Source organism: Periplaneta americana, chromosome 7 (genome assembly GCF_040183065.1).
Source record: "Periplaneta americana isolate PAMFEO1 chromosome 7, P.americana_PAMFEO1_priV1, whole genome shotgun sequence".
Lineage (NCBI taxonomy): Eukaryota > Metazoa > Arthropoda > Insecta > Blattodea > Blattidae > Periplaneta > Periplaneta americana.
Genome location: NC_091123.1, coordinates 9,647,561 through 9,663,455, shown reverse-complemented (window position 1 = coordinate 9,663,455; position 15,895 = coordinate 9,647,561). Strand labels below are relative to the sequence as shown.

The following is a 15,895-nucleotide window of genomic DNA, read 5'->3' as shown; positions in this document are numbered from 1 at the left end:
GCGGTACATAAAATCATTACTGAAATAATTTTTATGGGGTTAATGATGAGTTAATAAAATACATTTTAATGGAAAATATAAATATAATGAACATTATTTTATAAAGGTTTAATCAAAACATGTCCAGGGGTTTTGTAAGGGCTGTTTCAAGAACATGATATCAATCCGACTACATGCCGCGTTTGTTTTTCTTCTTCTAGGAACAAAATAATATCCAGTTAAATAACATTATGAAAGTTATTACAAAATCGGAAATGTACATAAAATAAATAAGTGGAACTTTGAATTAGATATAGTCTTTCTTAAAATAGTATTCAATCAAATTACTTCAGATCATTTCAGGATACATTTCGTAGGTATATTTGTATATTCATTTGTATTGCAATGTAGGTAAATTCGTGACTTGGATATGAATGTATCCGTATCTAGGTGACGTAACAATAAGATTTCATTCTAAACAAATCCGACAGCGAAAAATCTAATTAAAAGGATTGTTCCCAAGATAATTGTGACGACTTTTGTGAACCTTTGTAAGGAAGAGTGTCATTGTAAGGGCAACTTACCTCAAAGAGAAAAACAGAATCTAGGTTGTTAAATGAGACGAATTTTAAATAACTTAAAATTGGTTTGAAATGGATGTCTTTAATCGCGATCGAGATTCTACCAATGGTGAGTATGACTATTTAAAAAATAACATTTATACAATTTTAACACATATTCAAGTAGTTGTCATTTATTGAAAACAATAATAACCCATTGAGAAAAGTGGCTCATTTTAGAGTAACAGAATTAAGCTAACGGTTTAAAATATACCAGAATATTGACATAATGTCTAGAACTTGTATGTGAACTTTTTGCCAACATTTCAAAATAAAAAGCAGTTTAATGTTATTTTAAACACGAAAATTACATAAATATCAAGATTATGTCGTGTAAGTGACATCGAGAGATATTTGTAACAGTTCGACATCTCTGTTGTCTTGATATTTGCATATCGAAACACAATTTAGGAATAGTTTTCCACTTCAGTTTCATTCTCTAACGAAGCCAGTGACCTATGTTGAGGAGTAATACAGCATAGTAACTCTGATAGTAAGGCAAGATGAAGTAAGGTATAGATGAGGAGGCGTGTGAGCTGTGAGAGAGGAGAAAGAATGAGCTATCAGAAAGAGAGCTTGCTTCATGATGGTTAATATTAGACTATACGAATCTACGGACACGGAAGTTCATCTCAAACTAAAACCACGACACATGATGTCACAGAACAGGTCTCGTCTCCTCTACTATAGCATTCATTATTCCTATGACAGAAAAGATCAGAACTTCCGTATTCTGCCGCACACGACATTGACGTCTGAAGCCACCAGCGTAGCTTAGTCGGCTAAGGCGCTTGCCTGCCGATCCGGAGTTGCGTTCGGGCGCGGGTTCGATTCCCGCTTGGGCTGATTACCTGGTTGGTTTTTTCCGAGGTTTTCCCCAACCATAAGGCAAATCTATGGCGAATCCTCGGTCTCATCTTGCCAAATATCATCTTGCTATCATCAATCTCAACGACGCTAAATAACCTCGTAGTTGTTACAGCGTCGTTAAATAACCAAGTAAAAAAAAAGTTGACGTCTGATTTGCGTTACCTCATGATCAAATGAAACTGAGAGGTGAAATAACCCAGCGTCACAAATCAAATGCACGTATCACTTTTAATACATTACATTTCCACAGTTCAACTCAAATATTTCACAAAAAATGATCCGTTATATTCTCAACAGTCCGGCAGAGGACTCTTGAAATGCATATCGCACTGCTGCTAATATCTGGAAAGATAAATAAACGATTTTTCTTAATGTTGAGGATCAGTGAAAGGTTAGGTTTGGTTTGTTTAGGCTTTTTGTATACCGTGCACATAAGCTTTTTGGTAATAGGTAGATAGATTTACCCTGGACCATAGCGAAGAAACAAGTGTTTTCGTAAGTTATGATTATTAAAGGTTTACTCTGGACCACAGCGAAGAAAGGAATACAATATCATAGTAGTACAATTGAATTACGTCATCACTGCATGAAAATGTCTGACAAAATCAACGGTATATAAGGAAAGAAAATATCTGGGACGGGTTGGGCGGGTTTATTGCTTTCGCAGTGAACACGTGTCTCTAGAGAAATGGGCTAAAAATTATAGGTTATTTACAATTATTTACACGTAATTGGTGCGGTAGAAGATCAAAGTTTCACTTAGAATCGTAATCATATCAAGGAAGACTAACAGAATTGTGCCCCCTCGTTCAGCCGTGAAGCTATCAACAGACCCCTCAGTTTTAATTCTTTCCAAGGGAAACAATTGTAGGGAATTTTAGCGTTCTCAACCGGGTTTTAACCCATGAACCTTTGATTGAATGACAATCATGATAGCAACTCTACCACTGATGGCTTAAAGTATAAATTAAGTCAGGAAATCTGAGGCTGTGGCGGTGGCAGAGATGTGTGCACCTGCCACTCGGTCGTCTCGAAAAGTCGTTTAGTAGTACAATCGTCATCATCACGTTTCAAAAAGAAGCGGCCCGCACTTGTCCCCATGTGATCACTGAGTCTCCTTTGTCTTTTTACTCGCACCTGCAAGTGCAAGATACGATCGGGACAAACTAAAGGTACTGTATTCTATATCGATATCGTCCTGTTCAATGTCAATGTCGGCAACTCAAAAGATTTCCGCGCTCATTATTGTTCCCCAGCTCAATGTTACTCGATAAGTATAGAAAAAAGCATTGTTATCACATCTTCAGCTTAACAGCTTAACATGATGGTTATTGTACTGTTTAATATTATTATGTATATTAATTATAATATAATTGTTATATACAATATAATCTATACTAATAATAAATCTGTAGCCGAAATTTTTCTGGTAATTTTCGATTTTCCAAAAATAATTGATCCTAATATATATCATTAACCACCCTGAAACCGAAAATCGCTTTTTTGAAATTTTTGTTTGTATGTCTGTCTGTCTGTCTGTCTGTCTGTCTGTCTGGATGTTTGTTACCTTTTCACGCGATAATGGCTGAACCGATTTATATGAAAATTGGAATATAAATTAAGTTCGTTGTAACTTAGATTTTAGGCTATTTGGCATTCAAAATACATTATTTAAAAGGGGAGTTGTAAGGGGGATTGAATGAAATAAATCGAAATATCTCGCTTATTATTGAAAAATGTTACATAACAAAAGTTTCTTTAAAAATCATTTCCGATAAGTTTTATTCCATGCAAAATTTTGATAGGACTGATATTTAATGAGATAAATGAGTTTTAAAATTAAAATAACTGCCATCTAAGGCCGTGTAATGAAATAAAAAGCAAATGACTTCGTCTATAAGGGGCTTTGGACAACAACAATCGAAAGCTATGAAAGATAGCCTACAGAGAATGTTTCTGTGTTTGTATGAAGTAATATCGGAAGCTAAATTAACCGAGTTGTATAATTAATTATTAATTCACCATTGGAAATTGTAGTTTCTCTAGATGGACATAATGCTATAATGTTATTACAGTAACTTCTGAGTGAATCGAGGACAGGTAAGATTAAAATAGCTTCTTACGCACAGAAAACTTGATAGGCTATTCTGTACATTCGTTTCCTGTATTTCCTAAAATAATTTTTATGACCAAATGAGTGGTCTCTGGATAAAAATGATCGCATTTTAATTTTTTAAATACAATTTAAATTAAGTAACATAATAAACGATTTATCCTTCTATCAAACACGAATGTTCCCTGGATCAAATGTCCTATTTTAATTATGTAATTACTTTATATTTATTTCTAACGGGTGCAGCGTAGCGCACGGGTACGGCTCGTTATTAACTATAATATGTAGGCCTACACAGTAAGTAAAATAACAGTTTATTAAATAATCTTCCCGTTTACTTACTACACCCTTTTGGAACTTACTTTAAGGACACGCCTCGTATATTTGGAAATTAATAAAATAAATTTTTTAAAATTATCTAAACAGAAACCGATTTTTCAGGCGTTTGTATTGTAAATTTGCATTATACCTCTGATTTTTGTGGGTCCCTTATACGATCCACCAAACGCCCCCAGGGGACCCACCGCTGAGTCGGGACCCATAGGTTGAGAATAGCTGATTTAAATAATCAATCCTGTATGAATATATCAATATAAAGGTAAAGGTATCCTCTTTAGATGCCATGAAGACGCATAGGTGCATGGTGGTAGGACCTTAAGATTTCTTGACCTGGGCACAAGAATGACGTGGTGTGGTCGGCATCACGCTCCGACCACCTTTTACCTCTTGGAAACACCCGGTACTCAATTTCACATGAGGCTATGTGTATCCAGGGATCCATATGACTTTCTGGAAGTTTAGGCAGCGAGAAAAATTCCAACTACTCCGGGAATGAACCCAGGACATACCAGTACACAGTCAGTTCCTCCACCAAGTGAGCTTTCCGGCCGTCCGTAATATGTCAGTATGCTAGGCGTTATTTGTGATCAGTCGTAGCTTACCCACATTTTCTCACATATAATTGAATAGCCGCCCAGAATAAAGTTGTATAACCCTCATTTCTCATAAGTTGACTTTTTCGTGAATAATGATTGTTAATGATGCTCTATGTGTAATGCTTGTGCTCGTATTAAAATCAGCACACATGTCTGGTTGTCAACCTTGCTCTAAAACATTAAAAGTATGTACAGTACAATGTGTTTCCCCCTTTTTTTTTTTTTTTTTTTTTTTTTTTTTTTTTTTTTTTTTTTTTTTTTTTTTTTAGAATATCGTATTTGCTGGTTACAATCTTATTCGGGGCGGCTATTCAATTTAAAAGTATTGACTTTTACAATTTTATATAGGTAAGATTAATATTGGATTGAAAGTTTCTTTTTTGATATCTATAATCAAGTCATCACTTTAAATGGTTTATCTAAAGCTTTCTCTAGCTACTTGCATTTTTGTTGGATCTCCTATTATCCCTAAATCTATTTTTCCTAATTCAGATAAAATGGGTGCCAAAGAATTAAATATTATTTTTGGAATACAAAAAGCTGAACCTACATAATCCAAAAACATAAATTTTCAGGAGCAACAAAAAACTATCTGGTATGAGTGTTGTTGACACTTCAAGTATAAAATTCACCATGCCATTTCTTAAGATGTTACAACTTGGGAGAACTGAAGTCCATTAATTATTACTTAAATTGCCTCATAGAAATACATGTCTAAATTAGATAACTGTGGGCAACGGTTGCTTTAAGAAAAAATACTCTGTTGTGGCTGAAGTGTGCCTCTCCTTTAATCTTCTTTTTCTTTATTGTATCCTATTTCTTCTCTTTTCGATGCTTACGTTTCTTCCATGTGGTTACTTCTGCACCTAAAGATGACTCCATAATAATATAACAATTCAAGTATTTTTTCTCTGAGGTGGCTTTTGCATCGTACATAAGAAGCAATAGTACTGCCAATTTATTATAGTTTAAAACTATGTGGATAAATGTTTCAAGATGATATGAATGAGATATTTTTAAATGCTACTATCGTCCTGGACAATGGTTTTCATGAAAAAATAATTCTTTGCACTAAGGTTGTTTTATGAAAACCACTGAAAATTTCCCCTCCTATAACAGATTTTTTTAAAAAGATCCTTCAATTGTTTAAAATATACCTTGAAAATCACATTCATTATCGATCTATAGAATTCACATTATGAAATCATGCTTTAGATTGAATAGCAGATTGAATTCCGTAGAATGGATCAATAATTCTTGGTTTTAGGTGAGTTATCATAGTATACAGTACAATTGCTATTTTTCATTACATTTTTAATCCACTGAGTACGCACATACGTTTCATATCTAGCTATGTTGGACATCGTTCCTTGTTCTATTGCCTGTTTAGCACTGACACACGGGTTAATAACAATAAAAATTAAGAAAAAAACTAAGATCAATTGCACAACAATACGCCATTAACTTAGATTTACAATTTGTTTTCCACAGAGGGTTTTGGAATGAAAGATTTCATTAAGAAGCAAGAACAAGAACACCATAAAACGACACACCGTTTATTTGACAGTGTCTGATTTATAGTCATGAAAGTGTTATTTTATCGTTTTAGTGATATTATAATTCATTTCTTCAAATTATTACGTATGGATCATATGAGGAAACGAAAAGGAAGGCAGAAAATAGGAAAGATTGGAGAAAGCTGGGTTTGCAGTGAAAGACCTGCTCTTGGGCAGAATACTAAATGAATGAATGAATGAATGAATGAAATTATTACGAAAATTGTTACTTATCTTATTACTAAATTAAACGTATTTTTTCATGAACTGAGTCTCTAATATATTTTACTTAAGAAACAAGACCGCAGGTAAAAAAAATAAATAATAATAATAATAATAATAATAATAATAATAATAATAACCCATGAAGATCCAAGGTCGAACAGCTGACTGCTGGCCTCAAGTCCATACGCCTAAGCAGAGGCGACCGATAATCCAACCAGTACAGGGGGTAACGTATGGTCAGTGCGATGATCCTCCCCAGTCGTTATAGGTAGCTTATGAAATAGGATTTCGCTATTAAATGTAGAGGTCCCCAATTTCGTCATGCTGTGTGGGGACCGGTCCCATACACTGATGAGAAAATCTCGGTGAAACTTCGATCCCTCTACGTACCACATACGGAAGATAAAAAACATAATTATTTAATTGAAAATAACCTCAAAATTATAGCACACCACTCTGACTGAAGACATGATGTGACCACTGCGAAAGCTATAAACTACTTAATAAGCCCCAAACATCTTCCTTCCTTTCATACCAGACAGATGATTTTCACAGACATTTTGTCACGCAATGATCACGTAACGCAGTTGTACCAATATGATGTTGCACTACACGGCAAAGTGCTCCTGTTTTGGTCTAGGTTAAATCTGTGTACCCGTCTACCGAAAGCCTGAACAAACCAAATCCAACCTATATTTGATCCTAGACCTTAAGAAAACTCACATTTTATGTAGCTATGTATTTATCAAATGCGTATATGCAAGGCGTACCAAAAGCCTGAATAAACCAAACCTAACCTGTCACTAACGCGCAATCTTAAGAAAACCAGGTTATTTATTTTTCCATATATATATATATATATATATATATATATATATATATATATATATATATATTTAATTTGTGCCGCACCTCAGTTTCATTTCATCATGAAATAACGCAACACAAATCTCACGTCAGTCCCGTGTGTGGTGTGTAGGAAGATCGAAGTTTCAACAAAATTTCTTCCCTATGAGAACTCGAACCAGCGCCACTCTGTATCGCTACTACAAAATATGGCGCCAAACCATGCCGCCACGGCGCGGAACAAAATTACTGAATATGTTGATATTATTATGCAGGCGTAACTGACTTCTTGTAATATTATGTTCATTCAAGTTTTTAATGCAATTATTACCCTATGTTAAATGTGACCACGTTACTTGCATTGGACTATAAACAAGCTCTGTTTAAAGTGCTTAAAATACATTTTAATTTAAAGTGGTAGAGAGAAGGCAACCAGATGCCGCGAGTGTGTTCTGTTAATAGGCCGCCGAACATCTCAACATCGGCTTGGGTTACATGAGTACTGAAGTCGCCGAGCTAACAATGCCCTCAATGAGTTATCACGTGACACCGCTCTCCAAATGGGCAATTCGGATTTGTCGCACTTTCCCGCCACGTGCAGGAACCCTGATTGGTCCAGATGCCAAATCTTACGCGGGTTATAGGTTACGGAGTCTGTCGCGATATTTGTATGAAATCGCGAGTATTGGTGACCAGAATGGCCGGCAAGAAGCGGAATTGTCGACGCTGGAGGTCGGGGAGCGACTCCCTGTACAAGCCGCCGTTGTCCCTCAAGAAGCTGGAGACGTACACCATCCGCAAGAGTGCCAGGCAAAGGAGTGAGTACGATTCGACAGCTACTCACGGGAAAAATAATGTTTTCGTTTAAGAAAACAGTTCAGTATTGTCTCATGAGGCTATGATCGAATTCAGAACGTTGTATAATTTTATTTACATTCGGTTGTCACGGCGCCCACTAGCATGCTTTGTTTACTGGCTGAATGTTATTGTTTCTCTTCACTGAAAACAATTACAATATTGGTACCTTCTATTAGAAGTTCTATTAACAAGTGCGCGGATCTAGTCTAACCATTGTTGTGTTACAAAGTTATTATTACCTGTAGGTCTAATTTCTGCAGAAACACAAAACATAATTGTTATCGCCTCAATGCAGTCAAGGTCAAGAATTGGTTAGGTTTTCATTGAAGTCGGTTAGCCTACCTCTGAATTAAGTATGTACAAGGATACGTTTCGAAGACAAAATATAACCTAACTGTGTTTCCAAAGTTTGTAGGATCAAAGCACGGATAAATTATGGGAAATATTAAATTCCGAGTCGTATGAAGTTACAGGTTTGCGCTAATAAAAAAATAGGTTATCTTTTTTTTTCTAATTTTGCTTCTTGTTAACAAACTTCCTTCCTCATTCGTCGTTGGCTGTTGTTCTCCCTATTGGCCTTTATATTTCTTCCCTCCTTCCTCATATTCCCTCTTCTTTCTCCTTTCGTTTTTCGTCTTTGTTTTCTGCTACCTTTTCCTCTTACTTTCTGCTATATATTTTTTTCCTCTTCTCTCTTTTGTTTCTACATTTTCTCTTCCCACATACGAATATTCTTGTTGCTTTGTTCTTAAAATCACTAAGTTAATATAGAAAATGAAAGGAAACAGTTCCAGTCAGCCACTGTTACACTTAAACCGCTTTATTACAAATTATTCCATGCCAAATATTAATACTTTATTTGTACTGTATTTCTGGTCCTTTAAAGTTTAGGTGAAACATGCGCTGAGATAGTTCTGGTGATTTCGAAAGTGAAAAGCGTTGAATTTGTATGGATTTTTTTTTTTTTTGTGGAGATGCAGTTGATCGTATATGTAAGACATAATATTTTTTTAATAAAAGCCTAAACAAGCCAAACCTAACCTATCACAGATTCAAATATGCAGGTGTATAAGCGGAGTACGAAAGTACTACCTCAGCGCTAGTTTAGCCAATATTTGTCTTTTATTTAAAGGATGTTTTCGTAAAAGACACGAATATATTTCCTGGACAAAGAAGGAAATACAAATGGAGTAAAAATTAGTATTTTGCTGTGGAGTTGACTGCAGCCATTCCCCCACACTTTTTAGGTTATCGTAGTGCCTTTCGATGGTTCTACGAAAAGGCGTTTAAACGTATTACTGTTTGTCTTTAGGAATGCTTTGTCGTGTACTTCATTATTAGTCTCTCTGACGTGATAGTATAATGTACACTGACAATAATTTTATTACCTATGCTCATAGTTGTTATTAATCTGAATTATTTCTATTGTACTTACAGGAGCCATTACATGTGCATTTAAAAAGTATTGCAGTTCTAATGACATTACATATTAAGCCAACAATTATTATAAGTAGTTTATGTCGCAGTAGAGGGGAGACAACGGGGACAGGTCCAGTGAGCCACGGTAAAGTGTAGTCTACTTAAACTGTCTTACCAAAAATTTGGTCCACGTAAAATAATGAATATTTTCCCTGGACCAAAAATATCATACAAATTTAGTATTTTACAGTGTAACTCACTGGGGCAGTTCCCTTTCATTTTTTAGGTTATCAAACCGATTTTGGAAGGTGCTATGAAATGGCGTTCCTGTACTTATCATTGATATCAGTTTATAGTTTTTAATACAATGAAGCAAAATTCTTTTAAAATACTCTAATTTTTTTAAGAAAACAAAAAATAATATCACTATTTTTAATTTTTATTTTCAATGTTATGACTTTCGAAGGACAAATATTGTGTTAACAATTTTAAATAAATTTGTGACTTTAATGAGAAAATAAGAGAAACTTTCAAAGGTTTGTAACATTAGTTTCAACTGTAATCTAACATTGAGATTACTTACTACACGCGAATATTGGTACTACCTGCAGAAAGCTGAACATACATAGGCTACTACCACCCTATTACATAATTAGCTTAAACGAGCGTTGAGCGACTTCCGCCGATTTTGGAATAGACACCGACGCACTTAGGTTAGGTTAGTTTAGGCTTTTATTATCCCGTCAAGATGAAGGTGAAAGCGATTGAGTGTGGTTTTTTTGTTTTCTATGTTGGCTACTACTACTACTACTTTAAACGGTTACTTAATCCGGTAATAGGCCTATTTTAATTTCGCAATACTTTTAACTGCAGAGGTTATTCAGCTCTAAAATTCAACGTGGACGAGAAGACGTGAAATGATCATTAAATGTTGACTGGAGCCATGTATCAGGTACAGGATTCTCTGTGCGTATACCTTAAATCTATGAGGCTCGCCTCCCAGCTTTACTTACCTCCCGGAGGATGCCATGCTAAAGTTTTTATTGCCGTTTAAACTCCATTATCTCTGCCCAGGTTTGATTCCGTGAATCTCGAATCGAACAGAAACAGGTAGACCATAGAGGACGACTTCCCGATGCGATATCCACTACACGGAATTGCTGCTATTGTGCAGGAGATTGATTAAAGGATCATTATCTGCTGAGGCAGAATCCATACTTGCCCAGACTGCAGCAGCTGGATGTCGCGGGACATCAGATAGCCGTAATCAACCCAGACGACCCATGCTTTCGATAAATGCAATCCTTATCCATTTAACTGCTGGGTAATTAAGTTCGCGGCTGGCTGGACTCCGAACGGATGTTGCATACACTTCAGACTGGCATTCGCCCATTATGCGCCCTACACAGTATAGCCTATGCGATGAATGTCTCAGTTTGACATATAGGCAGCTGGTATTCATCAATCCGATGCTGACAGGCAGGCTATCCTGCCTGAGCCTAAGACAGCCAGGTTTCATTCCCACACGATTATCTGTTAAGGTCCAGAGTTCGGAGCTCGAAATCCTATATCAGAGTCAGAGACTAGTACTACCCTCAAGTCTTCTCCCCTGCCTATTTTTACCAATTGAAAATTATATCTGAAATGATGGAGGAACTGGAGAGTTGGTGGAATGGAGTACCCAAAGAAAAAACCTTCTGCAACGTTTGATTTGCCCACCACATTAGTTCTTTACTAGTTCTTTCGACACCTCTTAATTCCGTCGCATAACATACTTCTATGCTCAGAGGTTCTCGCTGATATGTACTTCTATTATATCAGGCAGTACATCTCGCGTGACGATATGTGTCAGAGGAGAACAATTGTTTGTATGCATCTGAAGTCTGACTAGTGTAATATGTAGCTAGTAGGCGATGTATGCAATGGAGGAGGGAAAGGAACTGGCCATCCTACCCCATTATCTCCTGGCCTAGTTGCCTCATAAGTGATACCCTCTTGGTATTACTTTGAGGTTCAGACCCGTCTTCGGACAGTTGATTAAACAACAAACAACAACATACTGCATCAAAGACAGAAGAATGTTGTAGTTCTTCAATCTTCGATGCATCCGACTGATCTCTTTTTGATAGCCATAGAGATGATAATTAAAGTGAGAGTACACACAATAACAAAAAAAAAAGCAGAAATAATTATTTACTTTACCAAGCGATTTACATATTAACTCAAAAGTCACAAACATGTTTTTTTAACAATATTAAATAAAATTGTAGTGTATATTTCGTAGCTTTTGCGATAGACGCGGTATAGCCTATTTCGTGGTTATTGACTCTCGCGAGTTTTTTTCTTTTCTTTTCTTTTCTTTTCTTTTTTTTGCTCAAATATAGTATTTTAGGTATATAGATCGGTAAATGTAACAAAGAAAATAATTCTGGAAAATTTCACTCTTATCACTATTACCAAATATACGGTCTCTATTTATTACGCTTTAATTTCGGAAGTGGTGCAAATTTCTATTTTGGAATATTACGATTCTGTAACACAAACCTTTTTTAAATAGCATATTATGAAACAAGTTCATAATGTTATACGTTGTTGCGATTATCCTAATTTTGACGAATGCAATAATTGTACAACAATACAATTGTGTTTCACACGTTATATTTTGTACGACAGAATTATAAAACCATAATAATTAAGAAATAACATCAGATTTGTAATGATGAGTAGTTTGATATCACGGTCTATGGAGAAAGACGTTGCTATGACAACAATGATGTACCGGTATTAAAATAATATTATAGCATGGCAAATCGTTTCATAATGTTAACTTATGGCACAAGTTATGCCTTCATGATAGAAGTCATGACGTTTTACTTGGAATGGTAATATTAAACGGCTCTGGCACAATAATGTGGCATATTATGCACGATTTTCACTAACGATAAAGACTGTTTATAATGCTGATGTACAAGAAACATTTGAAACATGATATAGAACGAAAGCCCAAATTTATATTTAAATTGTGTTTGTAAATAGTTATGATGCTTTATCGAGCTACAGAATAACGTCATTCCCAGTCAGTCAATATGTAATCTCGCCCGCTGTGGTTCCTCAGATACAATCGGGCTGTAGGATACTGTGTGAAACTGTTTCAATAACTGCTACCATTGTTCCCTACGTAGTGTTTGATATGTTGTGTCAATCATCAGACACTTTGTAACAAAAACTGACAAACACGAGGAATTCAAAATGTGATACAAAGAAAAGTGGACCTGAAACGAAATCCATCACATCCGATTCATCTACAGCGATCTCTAGAATGTCATCATTCATCAACAAAGGGACGTAGATTTATTTATTTTTGGGTAAAAATATACATGGTTAGGTTGCGATCAATAGCTATCTGGTGTATTAAAAAAAAGAATATCTGATGCAGAAACAAAACTTTCGACTCTTTTTTACCAGCGATATGGTTTATAACTGGAAAATAAATAAAGAAAATATTTTAACGGTAAGCAACGTGCATGCATATTTTGCTGTTTTTAGTACATATGAATCCGTCCTTCAATCATTGCAAGTTGGCATATGGGATATGGTTACGATATGGACATACCTATTTCGTGTAAATAACAAAAATAATTACGTTTTTATACTTTGATAACAATACATAAAGTTAAATGTGTTCTTTCTCGATATTTGTTACATTATCTCTTTTCTCTCTTCCTCTGTCCGCTATTTTTTTTCTTATGTGGATAGCGTTTCATATGAATTTACGAGTCCGTGTGTGCAAGGTAACTGTTAACAATTAATGAGAAGTATAACACAAGAATGTGGTTACGTATCTGACAGGAAAGTAGGCTTAACTCATAATTATTGAGAAGCTAAATTTTTTCGAAATTTACAAACTGTGTAACGAGAAAGTATGTCACCTTTGTGATACTACTTTTTTATTTTATACTTCTTATGAGATATGTTACTGACTAAATAAATAACTCAAAACAATTATGTAAGAATTACTATACATTTTACGAAATCTATTAGACCTGCCTATTTTTCACTGATAATAATTTTAAAATACAGGTGATTCACGAGGAGTACGGAGCTTATTTTCGAAGACATTCTGAGCAAAAAATGTCATGCAAACATTTACATTTTCAAGGGGAAAAATGGAACTCTCTGCATCATAATCCACAGTTAATTCCCGATTTACCACGAAAATCGTCTGTAGCTGCATTTAGATTGGCAACAGGCCATGATTGTTTGGCCAAACACCTGCATAGAATTGGAATATATCAGTCCCCTAACTGCCCATTGTGCAACTCAAACCAAGAAATGGATTCGGAACACCTCAAAATCTGTGCTTCAGTGGCTGACCATGATAATATGTTTGAAAAATATTGGAGTGCAAGAGGTCAAATGACTTTATTGTCAAACGCCTGGCATTAGAAAACAACAACATTTACCCTAATTTCAATATTTTCATAATTACACTAATTTGAAGGTATTTGAGTTTTAAGGGTAAAAAAATATTTCAGATAAAGAAAGAACTATTCAGGAGTACCATTTCTTTAATTAGCTAGTATTCTGAAGTTGAAAATATGTTATGAATTCCATAGTTGCTTCGTACAGAATTTTTTTTCAATTATTTTTAACTGCATAATTATATTTTCTTACGCATTTATCACAACAGTTGTTACAAATCACGCCACTCTTGTAAATTCTATAAGACTGTACATTAGGATTCATAATTAAACTGTAAAGAATCAAGTTTTCTAAAGTCGTATGATTTGTAACAATTTTTGTGATAAGTGCATAAGAATTATGTAATTTTTAGTTAAAAATTGAAAAACAAAATCTGTACAAAGCAATTAACAACATATTTTTAGCTTCAGAACACTAGTCAACTAAAGAAATGACACTTCTGAATTGTTAATTCTCTATTTGTAATAATTTTTTTACCCTTAAAACTAAAGAAAAAAAGTATTTTACTAACATCTTCAAATTAGTGTAACTCTGAAAATATTGAGATTAGGACACGTGTTTATATGACTTTTTTCCTCAGAATGCTCTTGCTCCGTAAATCCTCGTGAATCACCCTGTATACAGTATGTACAGTACACGTCTCACTGATTTAAAATGTGTCAATTTCTGAAATGTAATTTCAAACAACTCAATAGTATTTCAAGCACTGATAAGTAAAATTGTATTATAACAAAACTGTATAAACGGTACAAGTTTTTAACTTCTTCAGAGTGGTTGTTACTTTAAAAACTTTGAGAAGGGTTACTGTAGGTAAAAGGAGCTTTTGTTTGCACTTCAACCTTCGGGCTCTCCCAAACAGTCTGTTGACGGAGTGTTTGTTGCAGAAGCGAAGGCTGCCAGCAGCCAGCTAGAAAAACTCAGCAAAGACGTCGCCCCCTTGGTGCGCCCCGTCGTCACCAGGAAGAGATGCTACTCCGTGGTCATCGCCCCAGGTGAGTCCACATATTGCAGTTCATTTTCTTATTCCTTTATTTCTCTCCTTTTTTTCCCAGTTCTCTCTTTTCTTCTCATTTTTATCCTCTTCTTCTTCAATTTATTTTGTTCTTCCATTTCTCTTCCTCTTCTCCCTCTGTCTTCTCCCTCAGTTCGTCAGTTTCTTCATCCCTCCGTTCGTCTTTCTTTTCTCCCTCAGCTGCTCATATTCTTCTCCCTCAGTTCTTCTTTACTCCTTCTGTTTCTCTTCCTTGTCTCGCTCACTCGATTTTATTTCCTTTTGTTTCTCCTTCTCTTCTCCCCAGTTCCTTTTCTTATCCTCCGTCTGTTTCTCTTCCTTTTCTTCAGTTTCTTATTTTCTTCCTTCTGTGTTTCCCTTCAGGTTTCCAATTTCTTTCTCATTTTCTCCTCTTTCTTTCCCTTCAGTTCCTTTTTTCATTCTTTTTTTGTTCCGTCATGAGTTGCTTGTCTTCTCCCTCAGTTCCTCTAGTTCTTTGTCATGCATCTGTTCTTCTTCTTCTCCTCACCTTGTCATGCATCTGTTCTTCTTCTTCTTCTCCTCACCTGTTTCTCCTTCTTTCCTCCTTCTGTTCTTGGTATTCTCTTCCTTCTGTATATTCCCGTAGGAATGTACCCAGAAGTTTTACTTTATGGGCGGGCCTTGAAAGGATAGTCTGGGATTGTATTATAGATGTTGAAGGGGATACACTTTAATAATACGTGTTATTCATATAAAAAGTTCTTTTAGTACGGGGTACTGAAAGGAAAGACTTTGCTTCAAAATTATCTTCATTATTGTATTTAATTTCAATAAAATTGAGTGGTAGATACTCTAAAGCAGCGTTTCTCAAAGTGTGTTCCCCGGAACCCCGAGGTTCCGTAAGCAACTCTTAGGGGTTCCGCCAATTCCTGATGTGAAATTATTTACTTTTTAATCTTTAAAATATAATGTTATAAAAACATGAAAAATAATAAGAACAGAACTATAATTGTTTATTC

At 35.2% G+C, this 15,895-nt stretch overlaps 1 protein-coding gene across 2 annotated transcripts in view; it reads left to right on the top strand.

Annotated features, from left to right (window-relative positions):
* Positions 1 to 469: 469 nt before the first annotated feature.
* The window catches only part of LOC138702896 (AT-rich interactive domain-containing protein 1A-like), a 109,609-nt gene continuing 94,183 nt past the window's right edge, over positions 470 to 15,895 (top strand). For both annotated transcript variants that reach the window (XM_069830282.1, XM_069830281.1), the window contains exons 1-2: positions 470 to 669; positions 14,788 to 14,895. In XM_069830282.1, the coding sequence (XP_069686383.1) occupies positions 633 to 669; positions 14,788 to 14,895 (145 nt within the window). In that variant the 5' untranslated portion in view covers positions 470 to 632. The remainder of the gene's footprint in view (positions 670 to 14,787; positions 14,896 to 15,895) is intronic.